General features: G+C 39.4%; 1 protein-coding gene across 1 annotated transcript in view; it reads right to left on the bottom strand.

The window, feature by feature from the left end:
- Positions 1 to 20,263, bottom strand: part of TMEM131 (transmembrane protein 131) — a 98,417-nt gene extending 78,154 nt beyond the window's left edge. The window contains exon 1 of the mRNA XM_062628565.1: positions 20,051 to 20,263. Within this exon, the coding sequence (XP_062484549.1) occupies positions 20,051 to 20,207 (157 nt within the window). The 5' untranslated portion in view covers positions 20,208 to 20,263. The remainder of the gene's footprint in view (positions 1 to 20,050) is intronic.
- Positions 20,264 to 20,265: the final 2 nt, after the last annotated feature.

Consider the following 20,265-nt stretch of genomic DNA (forward strand, 5'->3'; position numbering starts at 1 on the left):
TCCTGTAAAATATAATAATCTTCACAAGAATAAATATGACTTAAAGAGGAAAGAAAAGTTCAAAGAGGTTTAATTTTTACTCCCCAAAACACTATTCGCATATACACACACAAGAAAAGCACAGGTATTTAGGATAAAATACAGTAGCAACTTCAAACTAGAAAGTAGTACTAAAAAAATAAAAAACAAAACCACAAAACACCACCACCCTATATATATATCACCTTTTCCCGTGACTGCCTTTACCATTCAGCTAGCTAAAGTTGACAGAGCAATAACATACCCCTTTCCACAAAGAGGAATGACTTCAAGAGGAAGAAGTTAGTTATTTCCCAGCATACAGAAGCATAGTGTATGCTTCTGAAAGATGAAGTTTGAATCCCAGTCTGAAAAAGATTTAAACCTTCCTCTCTCACTTTGAAGGTCAGTGTTCTCACAAGAACAATTATTATAAGGTCACCAACACTGCCACTTGTCCGTACAATGTTTTAAAAGAAAGTGAGGTTACTTTCAGAAAGCAAAAATAAGAAAAAAGCACTCTTGGTAGACAGGAGTAAAGGCACCTTCCACACAGAGAAAGGCTATTTTTGACACATTATTTTTTGGGGTTAGGATTATTTGATCCAATCATTTCCTCACTGGCTGCTTAAGTGACACCTCGACTCAGCACCCAAAACCTAATTAGCTACGTAACATACCACTGTTTGCACATCCCATTCTGGACCCCTGAATCCCCCCCATATTTTGATACCTTCTCTAAAAAGGTACAAATTCCACAACCTTGCTTTCATATGACCAAAAGTAAAAGTTAACATAAAACAAAGACTGCTGCTGTCATCTCCAGAAGACACTTCTGGTATGCAAAAAAGGCAAACTAATAAACAAACCCACAAGATATCACAGAATTATTACCCAAGCTACCGCACCTCAGAATTCTAACATTTAATGACACAGGCTGAGAAAGAGGCACATGGAAGCGTGCAAATCACTACAGAGAGGAAGGGAGGGCTCAGATTATAAACAATATGCCTATCCTGCAATATTAAAAGTGGCATGAGCAATACTAGTCAGTCATGTCAGCAATATCTTGGACATATTTTGGGGGGTACTTATTAATGATTTTCAAAACAAACAAAAGCCATCCTTAATCCAAGAATCAGAGGTTTGGCCAATCATTTATATTGAAGAACTATACAGAACAATGGGAAAGAAATTAAAACAAAACTCAGCATTTAAACAGCTGTTATGAGAGCAAGTCCTACAGCTTATGAAAATTTGGGCTCTTAAAACTTGTATTACTGGAGTAGGTCTAGCATTTTAAAGTTTAATCCTAGAAACAAAGAACAAATGGATTCTTGTCAATTCAACTGGCAATACATATGCAATGACATTCAAGTCACTGTTTTTGTCTTTAAAACCACTCAAATCTGTAAAGTGAATTGCAGGGCTAGTTTTAAGAAGAGGAAGTTCTGACATGCTAGTTTAAAAATTGAAGTATAACAGTTAACCACATTTTCATACAAATGCCATGCCTATCTTGCCTACCCTCTGTGAAAAAAAAAAATCCCAAATTATAGATTAGCTGATATGGAAGGGAAATTCTCAATTTTTAAATTCAAGAATGATAATTTTAAAAGATACATTTTTTTTTTTTTTTCAATACAAGCACACTTTCCTAACAGTGGAAAGGAATTGCGCCTCTGAGGTTGTGATTTTTGGCATTCTTTTGTTTTCTAGCTTTCTGCTTTGGAAACAAAGAATAAACAGCACTTGATGGGGATATCAGGCACAAAGAAAAATTTCATTAGAAAACAGCTTTTTATATTCATAATCTATCAACAACCAGTAAAACACAAAATGGTATTTCATCATATCACACATTCTTAATATTTTCCTGAAGATTTTTTCCCCGTTTTACCTATGATACACTGTAGGTACAAAGACCAGAAAGTAGCAACAATTCTTCCACGAGCATAACACAACCAGAAGCTCACAGTAACTAGCCAAAGCTTTCTACCCAAGCAGCCTGAAAGCAGGTAGCCCTTCTGTAAACCCCAAACATTTTCTCAGACACTTCAGTTATTTCATCTTTGTTGCCACGTATGAACAAAGCAACAGATGTTACAGAACATTTTGAGTTGATGACACTGTTAAATAGAAATGCCATTCATCATTATATCATTTAAGAAATGTTTTCAGAGCAGATGACAGTGCCAGGTGAAGTCACATGCACTGCAAAGTTTGGCTGCTGGCCATTTCACAGCAATCACATCTCAACTCAAACTGTGATGAAGTTTTTGTGGTTATACCTTTTATTTTGCTTTAGATTAACTTTCAAGCCTACTTTATTGGTTATTTCATCAAAGCAAGGAAATGGCAAGGAAATACATACACCTTTGTGAGATAAAAGCTTGGTTTTGCAGCTGACTTCAGACTCTCAATTCAGAATGAAGCAACGCGTCACCTCATTCAAATGAGACAAAGCCAATTACATCTTAAAAAAGCTCCACTGACAAGTCATAAAGAATCACCCAAATCCCTGTAAGAGCAGCTCTCAAAATGGCCAATATGGACCACAGAAAGGACGAAGGCTTCTTCAAAGTGAAATGTACACAGTGCCCAGAGAGCAGAATGCTTCCTTCTGGGTATCTGCCCATTCCAAAATTAGAAGCAGTTCTCACCATTTGCACTCGTACCACCTGAGCTAAGTAAGTTCACAAACTTCAGTACAAGCCCAAAAATAGTCTTTACTGTCCTTTTACACTAAATATGTATGTCACTCATAGAGAATAGGTTATTACCAATGCCAAAAGATTCTGCAAGCAATTAAGTATGAGATCACTTGGGCATGCTTCCCTAGGTGAACCATTCCTCATGCTACAGAGGAAGATGACTGTTTCTGCAAAGTCCCTAACAATTTCTCCTGGAAAAACTTGTCAACATCTGGGCTGCTACCATCATGCCCCATTATCAGTCTAATACTGTAGCAAATACCTTCATACTCTGGAATAGTAAAGTGCAGCAAATTAAGAACTGCCAAATGTGCCACTTCAGTCACCCCTGCCACATGACTGGCAACTGCTATGAGAGGGGCACAACATAACATTTAGGGTAGGAAACATTTCAGCTGTCACAGCGTGATCTGCCACCGCACAAATCAGCAGCCAAGAAGCCAAATTACACATTAGGAAAATAATTCTTTCCTGATCCTGCAAGCAGTTGAAGCCCTGAAGGCTGAATATAATAGTTATTGGTCAAACTTTATATGTTATTAGCATGTTCACAGCCCAAAGAAAGAAGATATCCACAGATTTCAAGCCCATAAGAATCACAGGCTCCTTTCCTCCTCCCCTCCTTTCACCTATGCAGAGCAGAGTATTTTCTTCTTAGAGGTATACACAGATCCCTCTCGGCAGAAAACAATCTTTTCAAGCTCCCACAAGAAGCAAATTTATCAGATTCACAAGAACCTAAGACAACTTCAGTCACTCCCTCTACCAAAATATTTAGTGATTTCAAGGTAAATTTTTTCCAGCTTCTAGCTCACATATCCCAGTTTCCTCTTTTCAGACAGTAGGTTACTATTAACAGAAGTGACGTAAGCAGCAGAACACACTAAAAATACCCTAAGTTTCATTTTCTGTTTGTTTTCAATCTACAGCCTTTAAAATCCACCTTCTTTAAGTCAGCTTTTCTATGAAAAGCCCATAAAAGATATAACAGAAAGACCATCAGTGCAGGTCTTTCCACTTGCTGCAATAAACTCTTCCTGCAGAGAGCATTTTCTAAGCTTTCCCAAACTCTTCAAAAATTGACAAAACCAAAACCACCACTGCAGCCATAACCCCTACCCCCCAAAACCACAGCTTTCTGAAACAGTACAAACACTATCTAGGCATTATTGCCAATAGATTTCTAAATGCTTTCCCCTGCCTTTTCTAACATCATCACAGTGCTTGACAGTAAACACCTAAAGTAATAAAAATAAAAGCAACACTTAAATTCCTCAAAGCTTAAACAACCTTTTCTCACATTCTTATATATAGCTAGCAGCTAAATTTTGCTCAAATACGTTCCTATTTTAATTGTCTCTAGTCCAAGCCCTTTATATTTGAGCTTAAAATAAGAAAAGTATAGACTTATAAAGCATCAAGTAACAAGAAAATTTTAAAATCCTACACATGTTCAAAGTAAGCCAGAATTTAATATCAAAATCATTTTAGCCAACACCAATCTTCAGATGTGCCCAAATTACATATAAAATAAATTTGCATGTAATGTGAGATCACTGAATATGCCACGACTCTTGATGTGCAAGGACAGAAAAATTCTCCATGGTTCACAGGTTATGAGGCCTACTCTGACTGAGAGCTGATTTTTAAGGTGGCTTCACAAATTTCCATTTAGCCACTGCCAATTTTTTCATTTCAATAGGAACGGACACACTGGCACATATGCATATAAAAAACACTATTCTGAAATATTATATAGTTCTGGAACAGCTACTCTATAACACAGTGCTCACTTATCTTTATGTTAATTATCATTATATACCCCTACGTGCTTTTAAGAACTGTTTTCTCTCTTAACTCTTGTCCAAACCAGTTTTCTAACTTTCTTATAAGCTGTACTTTCACAATCCAGTATCATCTAGTTTATGCATTTTCTCCAAATTCTAGAAATAGTGTCCCAATTTACTAATATGGGGCCAGATTATTTAAATCTCTCCTGATTTACATTTAGTTTTGTACAAGTCCAGTTTCTAACCCTGTCCTAATGACTAAGCAGATTTCAAGGTAACTATAACATGAGCCAACTACAATGTGTTAAATGTCATAGACTTCCATGTAATTGTAATTACAGCATTTTTATCACTACCAGTTAAACAGCACAACTGAAACTGGACGAGTTGGTTTTAAAGCTTTGACTATGAATTAACTGCATATACAAAATCACACAATTTTCCTGAACAGTAGAAAACTGAGAAGCATGTGAAATACAGGCAGGTGGATGAAGAATGATAAAACAACATTATTATGAAAGAAAAATTACACTGTAAAAAAAAAAAATACCACACAGATAAGGAAAAACAGTATTATGCTGTAATGCAAGCAACTCTTTTTATCAGCTTCAACAACACAAAAGTCTGGTGAGCCTAAAGAAACATGAGCAGGCAGTGTGTGCTTGCAGCCCAGAAAGCCAACCGTATCCTGGGCTGCATCAAAAGGAGCGTGACCAGCAGGTCAAAGGAGGTGATCCTGCCCCTCTACTCTGATCTCGTGAGACCTCACCTGGAGTATTGTGTGCAGTTCTGGTGTCCTCAACATAAAAAGGACATGGAACTGTTGGAACAAGTCCAGAGGAGGCCACGAGGATGATCAGGGGGCTTGAGCAGCTCCCATATGAAGACAGGCTGAGAAAGTTGGGGCTGTTCAGCCTGGAGAAGAGAAGGCTGCGTGAAGACCTCATATCAGCCTTCCAGTATCTGAAGGGGGCCTATAAGGATGCTGGGGAGGGACTCTTCATCAGCGACTGTAGTGCTAGAACAAGGGGCAATGGGTTTAAACTTAAACAGGGGAGATTTAGGTTAGATATAAGGAAAAAGTTCTTTACTGTGAGGGTGGCGAGGCACTGGCATAGGTTGCCCAGAGAAGTTGTGGCTGCCCCATATATGGCAGTGCTCAAGGCCATGTTGGATGGGGCTTTGAGCAACCTCGTCTAGTGAAAGGTGTCCCTGCCTATGGCAGGGAGGTTGGAACTGGATGACCTTAAGGTCCTTTCCAACCCAAACCATTCTATGATTCTTTGTCCCAGTTTCAGTGTTCAACACAATAAAGGCTGTTTAAAGAAAGCCCTATTCTTCGATTTGGAAAAGTCAGTGCAGCTATCAACGTGAATTTCTGCCTACATTCCAACAAGTAACTGGCAATGTAATTATGAGCCAGCGAATCTCAGGCAAGATGCTCCGAGAATCACCAGCCAGCAGTCTCCTTTCCAGCCAAATCCTCTTGCATTTATGCAGTCAATCCCTTGTTTCTTTTTCAGTAGCCCGTAACAAAGGGAAATCGATAAATTTTCCAAAAGACCACAGGAAAAGCCATCACAGCCAAGACGGTAAATACACACCAAGTAGTAAATATCACATGCAAAAATAACTCACTTTGAATTCTTTTTACATGGAAACATATTCATTATTTTTCTTTATAAAAACCCTAATTACCATTTCTCAAAAAGCCAGCTTGGAATTTTTAATTTTCTGTTTACATATTGGAGAGATGAAATAAAAACATTCCCAGATGCACTTTAATCACCACATGAAGCTAAAAGCAATATATTAAATAACAAAAAGACAGACTTCTCATTAAAAACCTCATTTTGTACTCCTGATGGTGAAAAAAATACTTTTATGACTTTGCATAACACATACCCAAGTAAGTTCATATGCTCCAACCTACGATCAAGTTAATACAAGCTAAACACAGACAGCAGATCACTTGCATTACAGTAGCTGAGCACACAACTCACTATTCCATAGTGGTGGGGGGGGGGAAAGGTCACATAATTTGTATTTTACTGCACACAACAGCACAAATTTGAGTGTATACAGTTACCCAACTAAGTCTGCATGTAATCTTTTGCTAACTTACTTGTGTCTTTACATACAAGACAAGCTTCTTTAGACAGCAAGGCCCTTCCTTATCAAGGAGAGCTGTCATACTGTGTTCACCCACTCATCTCTCTTCACCTTAGTTAAGTCTGATGTAGATTTTGTAGGAATTCAATGATCAATTCAGTCTTTAAAGGCAAAACCAGAAAGTAACAGCTCGATTCTGATTCAAACACAGGCCGCAGACAGACAATGAAGCTACCACTAAGTCTGAGAAAGGAAAAAAGTGGGTCTCCATCCTGAAGACACCAGTTCACATATCTGGCTCATGGCATTTGTTTCATGGTCCAGAAGATGGTGCAGCTGCTTGAAGGTTTCTTTTATGGGGTTTACACTGATTGCATGTGCTGTGTAAAAGATACATCTCTGCAACAGAACTATAGAAACATACCTAGAAACAAAAAAAAAAACAACACCCCTCACTGAAAGTAACACATACTACATATAGTATTCTGCTTTTGTTTTTCTACGAAAATTACTTTTGGTTATTTTAGATGGACAGATAACAGACTCATGCATTATTCAAATACCTTTATTCTCAGAGGCTCATTCTGTACTCTGCCTGTTTCCACCTTACAGATATTTGAATTTTCATCCACTTCAGCTAGAGCAATTTTTATTTTTTTTTTTTGTAATAAGAGTTTAAAAGGTTATTTGCCATTGACCAAAATGGTCTATTTCAGATTGTAGCAATAACGTCAAACTTCAAAACTTAGAATAAATTACAATAAAATAATAAATAAAAACAAAAACTACTTTAAAAGCTGATGCTTAAAATACCTATTAAAAGTATTTGCTTTGAAGCTGGTGCTTTAAACATTTTAATAATTTTATTTGTTCCTCCAAAGGCATTTAACTGATGGCTCCAAAATGCTTCTCAGAAAATAATACCCAAATCTAGTTTTTCACAAGGATTTCATAGGGAGTATGAATAAGAACACTTATTTTTAAATAGAAATGAAAATAGAAAATTTTAAAAAAAGAGCAAGGAGAAATAATTCTGTTGTCTGGAGAACTTGGCCCAAGAGGGCAATATTTCTGACACTCATGGAAATTTCCCATAAATCATTTAAAGAGAGGGAAAATGTAAAAGGATCTTAAAGAGAAACCCAACATCTGCAAATAGCATCCTTCTTTCCGGCTTTGGGCCACACAAAGTGTGGCTTTTTATTCTTTCTTATGATGGCAATTTTAAATATTGCAAATTTTCAATATGCTAACTTAGGTTATACCCCTAAGCTTGTTGTTACTGAGTTTGTACAGATATAAAATTAACTGGAATTAGCCTTAAACAAGACGACCTATACTTCAATGAGAGAGGGGCAAAGCAGCAGCCCCTCCAAAGTATCCCTAAACCTTCATCACACTTCAGTTCTCAAATTTTAAGTTAGAAATTCTAATTGTGGCCATAAGTTTTACCGCTTATGTAGCACTGCATATTGATGTGAGCACATGTAACATGGTCTTACTGGAATTCTAACCTTTTCAGCATACAGAAACATTTAATATGTAGTTTACAGGAAATTACAGTCAGTTCATAGATTCTGCAGCCTCAGGAGAACAATCTATTAGCTGACAATAATTGTAACCATTATCATTAATGTGAGTCTTTCAAACTTGCACTCTTCTGAAATCAGCCATTGAACAGATCCACAAAACCCACTTACTCAAAAAAATGGATTGTGCCACCACAGTGCGAAGACCCACTTAATAAACTTAAGTTCAGGCTGATTAATGAGCTTAACAAACCTACACAGAGCAAGTAATTGTTCTCTACATTGAGAAAAGAGGAAGGGGTATGGGATTTCAGAGTTTCCAAAAAACCCCACAGAACAGGAAGACAACACTACCAGACAGATACCTTCCAATACCTAAAATGCCTTGCTGGCAACATGAATACAACCAAATAAGAACTACAGCTTATGCTTTGTGGACAATGATCAGTTTTCAGTCCTTACTCCTACCTTGCTACAGAGGATTCTCTGTATCACTCGTCTTCACCAACGTTATGACACAGAAACAGTGGCCTACTGAGAGTTCTGCTCTCTTCCCTGCCCTCAACATCCCTTCCTCCCATCCTCCCCCCCTTTTTAGTCACTTATCAGGGTGGAGCTGCATAAATTTCTAGAACAACACCTGGACAACACACTAATTTAGATTTTGCTGCAGAACACTTGCAGCTGGGTTAAGACAACTGTAGAGAAGAACCACTGGGAGGAAGGAGCACAGTTTCTCCACCCTTTCTATGCTTATGTAGCAATTGTTACTCAAGTGCCCACTGGAAACACCTATTAAGCCTGGAGGACAAGTAAAAGAGCAGCAAGATAACACTTCATAGCTACTATACAAAGTCTATAAATACAACTGAAGATCAACAAAAGGTAGAACAGCCTAATGATAGAGCCCTAATGTTAATGATGTAGCAGTAATGCTACTTACTGATTGTTTAGCAAAGCAGTCTGTTGATTTGCCATGTGGGAACACAGACCAGAAGGAAAAAATTGCTGCGATGTCTGATAAAGCCAGAAAACAAATGGGTGGAGAACAACAACTGCAGGAAGTTTTGAAAGAAGGTGAAATATACAGCAAGAAGAATGAAACAAAACAGGGAATTCCAGTTTTGGGGGAAAAAATCTGAAAGCACTAATAATAAATTAAACGTGCTAGTAGGCTATGGAAATGAAATTGTTCAGTATGTTTAACTGCAGAAATTCAATTCAGCTACCCAAAATACCGTGGAAGCAGTTACCCCTCAAGTAAATAAACCACCTCTCCTGCTCAGACTTTCAGAGGCTACTATGATGACATAGGTTAAAACCCTGCACAACACAGATCCCGGATCCTAGGCTTATTTACAGAATATGCTTTTGACAGATACCTAATTCTCCTTCAAAGACTGCAACCCCGCTAAGTTGCCCCTCAACTAAGGTAACTATCAATTACCTTCACTCAAAAATACCTCTCATTTCTACTTTAACATGCCTAGCACCAAGTCTCAACCTAAATGTGCATACTTTTGATAGACAAAATGGCCATTCAGCATTAGAATGGGTTTTTTTCCCCCATAGAGGTACTTGTAAAGCACAAATAAATAATGGTAAATAAATATTTTTTAATTCAATTTAATCAAAACAAGAACTCATGGGAGTCATCAAGTATTGGAAATCTGATGAAATTTTCCCTGATAAACAGGAAGTTTGTTTCAGTCTTCTCTCCATCAGATAATGACATTCAGTAGTACTAATAGGCACAGTGACTTCACCTGTTTAGATTCCATCTCTGTCAATGACAATTATCTCTCCTTCAGCATCAGATATAATCAGGTTTCCCTCCAAACAAGACATTTATTCATCTTTTAATTATTTTGGAAGATACAGTTTAGCCAAAGCTATTTGGGCAGATCATGATCTAGTTGAGCTACATGGAAGTATATAATAATATAAAAGCAGATATATCATAATACAAAAGTTGCCCATGCACACCTTCCTTTTAATATTTAGGAGAAATAACTTAGCGGGCAAGAAGAGTCTCATTGCTATCACTCAGTAAAGTAGCAGGATGGCTGGGGGTAAAGCTGTCACTAGATAATGGTCATTTCTGGTACCTCAAGACTGCCCATTGCTGGCTTCACAGACTGGAATACACAGAGATTCAAAACACCAAACCATATATACAAGACAGAAATGGTTTGTAGTAACAATCAAGTACTCCATGCCCCCCTGCTGCAAGAAAGGAACAGCCAAACTTGGCAACATTCAGTATCCAGATCTCTTAATATGTCCTCAGCTATACCACTTGCACAGATTGTTTAGTATTACTTTAATACATCTTGTATATTAACACGTCAACCACAATCCAATTTACTGTCATATTACCAGCAGCCAGAAAAGTTGGAAACTAGTGGCTATATTATGCTTTGTGTGAAATATGGGATACAAATATTCCTGGTTTTAACAAGTTCTTTCAAGAGAAAGAATGAAAACTAGGGGACATATAAAGCCTATGTGATGCATGACTATAGAAACAAAGAATGGCCAACAGGGTCTTTTTATTATTCTACAATCATATTTCTTTAGTGATGCAACATGTTAAACTTTCCAGATCCAATTCCATCTCCACTTCTATCTAAATTATATCTGTATTACTACTACCATAGCACTAATTTCACTATAGAGTTATGTAGAAACCCAGAATTTTCCTGTCTTATGGATATTCCCATCAGTTGCAATGAAGAGACCCAAAACAGAGAGATGGAGCAATTCAGGGTGCAATGGACCTTAAGATGTCATCTAGCTCAACCTTGTGCTGAAGCTCAGTGAATGCTGAATTTGGACAATGTTCCTTAGGCTTCTGTTTAGCTGGGTCTTGAAAACCTCCAAGGTCAGAGATTACACAGTCTCTCCACGAAATCAGTTTCAATGCCTGACTGTCCTCATCATGAAATACAGTCTCTCTATGTCAAGCCAGAACACTGTAGAGATCCTGACTGGAAGATGGTAATACATCAAGGAGTCAGTGATTCACACAAGAAGAAACCTGAGTAGGCCTATGCCTGTGCTGCATGTACGGGCTGGCTTTCAGGACTGTGCTGTGCTGCCACGTACCCCCTGGCTGCAGGATGAGCTCAGCCAGCTCACTGTAACAGAGGAGCCCAGAGGCAGCTCCCACTTAGTACCAGCAATTATGCCACCTGGGTGGCCCTGCCTTTATCTAGAAGTGAAGCTAGAAGTTCTCATGTGAGCATGCTTTCTGCTTGACAGTAGAAATTATTAAATTGTTTTCTTGTAAGGAAATCCAACAAGAGCTCCAAATAATTCCAACAAGAATCCAACAAAGGACCAACATGGGATAACCCTTTCCATGGACAGGGTCTGCACACTGCACCGTACTGGAGGCCTGTTCGATGCTGCACGGCTCAGGATTCCCAGCATCAAAAGAGATGCAAGATTATCTATACTATTTTCTCTTTACAGTGTTAGCTCTGATAAACCGCATTTTCAATGATATTTTATGTTGTCTGAGTACCTTTCTTATTCAGATCATCGCAGACCAGCATCTCCCTGGTACAAAACAAACTTTCCCTGTTTTACTTTGACCACTGTCTCTCAGGCTCCTACCATGCACCTGAGGAGTCCATTTTCTTCCTAATGTCTACGGCAATACTGGCAAGCTGCCACAAGTTACCTTCAAAGGTTCATCTCCATGCAGCTTTGGATCCCTCATCTTCTCTTCACAGGTCATGTGCCCACAGACCATCTTTGCAGCCTTACAGTGGGATGGTGGAGAGCAAAACTGGATGCAGTGGCTTAGGTGTGGTCTCTTAAGTGCCGAGTAAACAGGAATAATCACTTTGTTTGGTCTAGCGGCTACACTCTTGTACACAGCACGGGTACATTGCTGACTCAGGTACAGCATTTCCAGCTTGTATTCCCCACAAGTGGTTATTCTGTCCCACATGAAGTACTTTCCATTTATCCTTTTTGAATTTCATGAACGTCCTGCCAGGTCATTCCTCTGTCCTGCTTAGATCTCTCTGAAATGCAGCCCTGCCCTTGAGCATACTGACTGCTCTCCACATTTGTTATACTCCAACTCCAGATCAGTGACAAAGATATTAAGCAGGACAGGTCCCAGAATAGAGCCAAGAGGAACTCCTTGTAACCAGCCTCCAAGGCAGAGCACGAACCACTGCTGGGAATAAGCCAAACCCAAACATGTTGCAGTTTATCTAGTTGCCTCAATAGCTTCTATCATTACCTATAAACTTCACCGGCAAATATTTGTACAGAATTTTGGTGTAAATCACTGATTCATTGAGACTTTATCTATATTGCTAGATAATTTCAGATTTATTTACAAGCTGCAGACAACCAGTTTTTAAATTCACTTGATATATCAACATCTCAAATGGGGGACCCAAAAATCCCTTAGTGGAAGCAGATGTCATGAAAAATAGCTTATTTCTTTATCTCCATACCAGTATCTTCCATCATCTTCAATCTGAGCCAGACATTTTAAGTCTGCAGCTTATCCACTACAAAATAAATTTCCTAAGCTAGTCACATCAAACTATGCTGAAGCCATCCAATTTCACACTGAGGAAACCACCTTGAGATGTTTCCAACAGAGTATGCCTGTAAGGAAACAGTTTTCCATTTTCAAAAGCTAAAATTCCCTCTTTAAAAACCTTCTCTGAGACCTTTCCTCAGTCATTTTTTTTTTTCACTACTACCCTCCTCTACAAGACCCCATTCTATTTCAGATCTATAGATCTAGAAAGTCAAATTGATAAAAAGTGGGTATATAAGAGGTTTAGTGAAAGCCAGAGTTTAAGTCAGTACCATGCTTGTCTACAACTTTGTCTCTTATTCTATCATCATTCCCTCAAATGGTGATTTAATCTGTTTAATACCACTATTAGCTGTACTCCCAACTTAAAATAATTTTTAAAAAACTTATAACCAAGGGTTCTTCAGGATTTTTTTAAGTTTAACTTTTAACAGTCTGTGTATATTCTATTATACACAATTTGTACACACCAACATAGATCAAGATGTTGAACTGAAAAAAATCCTCAAATTTGTCTTAAAACATTACTGTTAATAAAGATTGCTTTATGAAGAATAGTTAATGGATGCACTGATTAAATCATTTTTAAAGCCCAGGCATGTTGTATTAGTTAAGCAGTTCTATTGAATAACATTTTGTAACTTTCTACAGCACACAGACAGAAGGAACTGTTAGGTACGTAGTTTCACTTCCTGTACACCTCCTTACATTAAATTTTATTCAGGTATTCCTAAAGACAGCTCAGTAACTACAGTAAAACTCCAGTTGTTCTCAAATCATTCTCTACTGCTATGCATACCAGGCAGTAGGAGAAGAGTTATGAAAATCCCTTTATGACAGTCTTAGTGAGAAAACAGATCTGGTAAGTGTAGCATGAAAATCTCAAACGGGGGGGGGGGGGGGGGGGGGGAGTGTGTGTCTCCTTTTCATACAGCAGAATTACACTGCAATCCTTCACCTCTTGCTGTTTTCCCATTACATCCAAGGCTTTCAAAAAGAAAGGGAGTGTGCAAGTCCACACAATCCTGCTTTAGCCTTTTTTATATTCCAGAATACAAGTTATCCAAGCCAACTTATCAGAAAATCTTTGAAGCAGATTTAAAGTGTTCAGTGCAGATGATGCATCACATCCTTCTTTCTACAGCAAGTAAATCACTGATTATTCCACGTAGACAGTCCAGAAAACAGAAATAGCCAAGATTCCTTCATCACTTTTTAAAATTTTACCAACTGCCTCTAACAAACCCATATCTGGCAGGATTATTCTTTGCCTGTATTTATGACTAGAAAGGTAACTTTAACTCTCACGGTCATCAGTTCCTTTGGTTTCCTAAATTAGGCATCTACATAGTCCGTTTACAAGCTTTATGAAATGGAAGAAGGGAAGTTGGTGGCAAGAATCACTGCCTCCATATCTGGACTGTTTGTTAACAATTTCCCCATATAAGAAAGATGGGTGGCAGTGAGCAAACTAAGTTGAACCATGTTCCTATTTCCAAATTAACAAGCCCCATTACTAATGCCAAACAAGTCAATCACAAAATAAAGGCCATTCCAGCAACGTGCCAATATACTCTCCATACAAGAAGAAATTCTGCATCCCCTACCTGGGTATGAATAATTAAAAATGCTGTAATACTAACACAAACTTCTAGAAAAAAACATAAATGATTCTTTTAAGATAACTGTAGTTTAAACTCAAATAGTCACAAATTTGGCAACTACCACAGGTAGCTGCTTCTGTTTATTACAGAGCATGCAGCGTGCTCGCCTTTTGTTAACTACAAGATAAGACAGGCTGGAAGTGACCCCAGAGGCCTCCAACCCAGCCGCCTGATCAGTCTGTCCATTCACAGCAGGCTGCTCAAACTATTACCCAGGCTAGTTCTGAATACCCCCACTTATTTCCATGAAGAGTGCAGATCTACTTCAAATGCTGTCTTTTAGGGGAAAAAAAAAAAAAGACTTCTCACAGCTTGTTACACCCTGATAAGTTCATGCTGTAGACTTACAAAGTCAGATGCACCACACAGAACAGCAGCTGCTAGCAAGAGAAAAAGGAAGATCTTTACTGACTTTTCTTCTTGCTGAACCCACAAACATAGGAACAAACCAAACCAGTTGTAGCCTGTGCTTCAGTCACACAACTTTTACTGCTGAACCACAACATCCACCATTCACTGATGAACTCCCAGGTGATTTACCAGATTTACAGTTTGAAAGATTCTTTATACTTACAAACTTAGTAAATTACACCATGGAATCTTCACATGTATGGCTTTAGTCAGAGCAAAAAGGAGCAGTTTTTGAAATAAAGTGACACACAGGAAATGCCCAAGCTTTACTGCAAACAGCTGAAATTTGAACATGCACAAATGTATCCAAATGACTCAAAGTAACCCCTATTGCAACACTGTCAATCAAACACAAAAATCACAAGCGAAAGTTTTGTATAAAACAACACCTATAGACTTCTGCAAGCTTTGGAGCAGCTTCATCGTGTTAGGCACTATACAAATACATAGCGAGTTGCTTCAAGAGTTTACAATCCAAGGCCCTGAACTGAAGCACACTGTCCTTCAATAAAACTCTACAGGTGAGGGTACCTCAGTCTGCCTGACACGTGCAATATAACTGGATGTCAATGAGGGAGAAAGAGATGCAGAGGGGAATAGCAACCATTTCAGCACTACACATAAGGCCACAGAGAACATGGGGTCTCAATTTTCTGTCCATTGCATTATCATTTTTCCTTACATTTAATTTAGCCCAAAGATTCTGCAGACAAGTATGAGACCTTTCAATCCAAGCACACTGTTAATATTTATCACTCACGAGACCAAAGACATAGTACAAACCTAATCAGCTCTTCCATACTTAAGTTTCAAAATGACAGTGAGATAGCATGGTCAATTTTTATTCTTGCTGTTTTCTTCACACTGTTCATAATTTTGATGTGCTACTTCAGCAGCTACTTCAGAACAGTTTTTAGTTCTATTGAGGTCATTCTTTCTGGATTTAAGTCAGGGTTAAAACATTAACATTAAAATAAAAATGCTATCTATTAGTTCTGACAGCAGGATATGACAAACAAGCAGCATATGTGAAGAGATTATTTTATATTATTTGAGACATAAGCCTCACCTTCCACATTACGTTACAGCATTAGTCTACTTTTGATACTCATATGAAATATCCTGGATTGACATTTTGGATACTGGTAAAAAGTCAAAAGGAAAAGATACTTGTCTAAGACAGAATGACAAACTGGAACCAGAACTCCTGCACGCCAGTGCACTGTTTTAATGACACCTCCCTTTAACTCCATGATTATTTTACCTATCATTTACACTATCTCGGTTTCTAGGATATTAGCAGAGAATATGTCAAGCTTTAGAAAAAAAATCTTGCATTTTCACTGACCTAACTTATATCAGATCTTAGATGTTTAAATAGCATTTTTTCACAGATGCAGCACTAAGACATTATTTCAAAAGTTATAGTTAGGGTTTGAACCTAGACTAAATATCAACTTTGTTCTAATTGCACCAATCTTGTGAGCAGGTGGTTAGGTAAGAGAACTACCAACGTAGTCCCAACAGGCTTGCAGTCAGCTGGCCAAATAAAAAGTGATTTTAAAGAAAAGTAAATTTCTGCTGTATAAAGACTTTTAAAACATATAAATTAATATAAATACAGGAACAACCACAAAACAGATCTCAGGTAAAAAAACATGCTGATATTAGACATCTGTCTTAAAATCAATCATTTTACCATGGCATTTATGGGATTACTACAGCTTCCTGAAACCCAAAACACTGTTGTGTCCTGAGCCCCCCGAAAAAACTAAAAAAAAAAAAAAAAAAAACCAAAACAACAAACCCACAACAAAAACCACACACCCCCAAATATAAACTGAAAGTTGTCCTCAATCCATGTGGCAATATAGAACATGATAATTACACTAGGAAAGGATGAGCCTACAAAAAGCCTGAAAATCATATGTATTTGCAAAAGAAACCCTTACATTATTTTTGCCCCTCCTAAATGACAAGTGGCTCTAAGACTGAATGCAAGTTTTTTCCCCTGCCATGTCATTCTTTTGCTATGGGTTCACAGATTTCCTAAGTGAAAAAACCAAAACATTTTACAACCTCCTCAGTCTTATTCATTTCTCAGCAATACATGGGTTCTGAGGACACAGCTAGACAGAAAGAAAAAAAAAAAAAGGAAAGAGAGAAAAGTCACATATCAGTGTTTAGTCTGAAACTGATGGGTTTTGGCTGGTCCACATGCAGTTTTCTCTGCTCTCAGATTCATTCAGATACCAGATACTTCCCACAAGTTCTATTTCTCTAGCACAGAGAAAGCGTACAGCAGTATCACTGTTCCCTGTGAGTCTGATTTACAGTTTGCCTATACAAAGGACTTCAGTTTTGCTTTTTGCTGTTAGATAAATGGCAAAGCTGTTTATGTTATAATTTCACCCTCCAACTCTTTAATTCAGATTGGGGACTAGAAGCAATCATGTCAATCTGGAACACTCCAGCATCAATTTTCTTCCTACTCACAACAGCTCCATAAAGAACTGCTTGCTGCTCCTTCTCCATAGGAGCATGAAGCCAGCATACTCTTTCACGCATCAGCTCCATCTCTCCCCAGTGTCTGCTCAGGTACATGCAACGTAAGAGGAAAAGAATGTCTTCCACCTTCATTTTTCACTTTATTTTGCAATATTCTGATCTATTCCTCTGTCACTTCTATCATTTCTCTGTTAGCAACTTCTCTGGAATATATACTAAGCTTTGTCTTACTACAGTCACCTTCCACTAAGCAGTGTAGAAATAGCACAGGAGCAAGAAGAATGCACAACCAATTTCTCTCCGCAGCTTCCTTCCTGCAGCTGCAGTGAAACATGTATGCCCACATTTGGGAGACGTAAAGGATATTCCTAGCTATTTCCTTACTTCAAGCTTTTTCTTTTGAAACTCTGTCTTACTATGTTTAAATTGACACAACCTGGCAAAAGGCTAAGGCACTGAAGGACAGAGCCTGAAGCACCCTTCCCTCGTCCATTTTGAGCTCCTACCTTGGCCTAAGGGGCCACTGTCCAAGCTGGTCCATCTTTTCCTATGTTCAGTTACTGCCCCTTGCAGACTGGCACTTAGACTGTAGTTTAAGATCAGTGTGAGTGGATCTCACAAGTCACTTTGACTGTCTTGCTTTAAAACTCCACTGTTCTTTTACCCAGAGTATCAACAGGCATTCCACTCAGCAAAAGAAAGGCTCCAAGACAACAGTTTGCAAAGTGCGATCCACAAATGCAGATCATGAAGGAATTCTAAAGGGTTCATAACAGATTAAACCACCCCCCCCACCCCCCCCCGAAAAATCAAAACGAAAACCACCAAAAAACCCACAAGCAAATTAAAAAAAAATAAAAAAATCTAAACCAACAAAACCCCAAACCACCAAACCAAGACTTTGTGAGCTTAAATGCACCACTTGTAGACTACACTCAAGCAGCAGAAATCCTGGGAAGAAAAATGAGTGTTGGAAATCGGAAAAGGAAAATATATATATATATATATATATATATTCAAATTGAATCCACTTTTTGAAAACTACAGAAGTGTTGCTAGGATAAGTTTTAAGTATTAGACTGTATCAATTGAAGGAAATGGCTATCAGTACAAGCTAGTCCATTTTCTTGAAGGACTTAATCACATCCATTTAATCTCTGTGAATCTAAACCTGCCTTCGTTTATTTAGGAGTGCCAAGGAAGCCCATAGAGAAAAACACTGCCTCCTTCACAAATTAACAAAGCCAGGCCATGGCCCCAGCTGTCACAAGTTTTAGGGCATGAATCAACTCCATCATACCAGTATATGACATCACTGATAAAGCTTACATGCTACCACCTGTAAAAAATGCTATCAAAATCAGGATCAAAAACCAGGTATTTCTGAAGCATTTGAACTTCTAGCACCTCAAGACAGTATAGTCTGAACTGACAGACTTACAAATTCTCCTCACTAAGGATATTGTATCTTCTTCACACTGTTTTCTAAATGTTACATTTTCTGAAGAAAAATAAAAAAGAGTGGCCGTGATGCAAATTTTTTTTTTTTTACCATCTTAATATCAGTATCATCATATTTGTAAAAATGAATTACTGGAAAATTACGCAAGTTGAGCCTTTCATTAGAAAATTAAGGGTGTACCTACATTTATTCTTATACATGCACTGCTAGGATGCATTTCTTCCCTCGAGTTTGGTCTTGAAACATAATTAACTAAACTAAACTCACTAAACTGTTATTTCATACCCTTCTTATTCTTTTTTTATTCATCCCCTCAGACCTCATCTGCCCTCATACACTTCAACCGCCTTCCAGCATATCCTCCTCCAGTGCAGCAACTTGTTCGAAAAGCAAATGCTCGTGTCAAAGTAGATCTGCTTCACCTACTTCTGCAACACATTACGTTTATCTGCTGCTTTTCAAACACTGCCACACAGACACAGCTTTAAGCAGACCGGGAGCCTGCACCTTGGAAATGCTTTAATGCCGTTCTCAGCAATGGTACGGAACATGCTTAGGTGTTTCGCTCGGGGCTCTTTTTGCCTAGTTAAACCACAATGAAAAGACAACGTGCCAAAATCTAAGACGCTGCAAGTTAAGAAGTCCTGAAAAGTTCTGACTTTCGCTAGAGTTTGGAGAAAACGCCACCGGCCTGGGGAAGACGTCAGACACCTGTCAGAAGTTCGGCGAGGCGAAGGGGGTCCCGCTGTTACTTCCGAGCCTGCATTTCTGCCCTTTCTCAGCCAGGTCTGCCCGCCTGTTTGCCTTGGCTCGCTCTCCTACTGGAAGCTTGCCGCAGGGAAACCAGCTCAACGCGAGAAAGCGCTTGCCTTTTTCTTTCTCCCTCCCCTTTCTTTCCCCTCTCTCCTTTTTAAAGGGCAGCTCCAGCTCCACTGCTGTCAGGGGGGAGAAACCCCATCGAGTTCACTACAGAGTCAGCAACCCTCATCTCTTTCGCCACCACACACACAGACCCGCCGGCGCACCCCGGCAGCCGCGGCCGGGAAGAAGGGGACGGAGACGACGGAGGGACACGGCAGCGCACGGTCGGCGGCTGCAGGACCCGGCGACTCCGCCGAGGGGGAAGGGGCGAAGAGGCCGCTCGCCCCACCAGCCGCTCCCCCACCAAGACACGCGCCCGCGTCGTCCCCTCCCCAGAGCCCCAGCCGCCACCGGCTCCACGACAGCCGCCGGAGGAAGGACATAAAGGAAAAGAAATCTGGGTCTCACCTTCCTTCTCGGCCCGAGCCGTGTGGAGAAGCACCGCCAGGGCCAAGCGCAGCGCCGCGACCCGCCAGACAGCTGCCCAGCTGCCGGCGCGAGGGAAGGGGGAGCCAGGGCAGCCGGGAGAACCGGGGCCCGCTGCCGCCTCCCGCCGCGCCGTCATCGCACTGCCGCAGCCGGTGCGGGTCCGCCGGGTCTCCGGCCGGGCCGCGGCGCGCGCG

The sequence above is a fragment of the Pezoporus occidentalis genome, unplaced genomic scaffold, assembly GCF_034315485.1.
Source record: "Pezoporus occidentalis ecotype Australia unplaced genomic scaffold, CSIRO_AGI_Poc_V1 ctg32, whole genome shotgun sequence".
NCBI classification, from domain to species: Eukaryota; Metazoa; Chordata; class Aves; order Psittaciformes; family Psittacidae; genus Pezoporus; species Pezoporus occidentalis.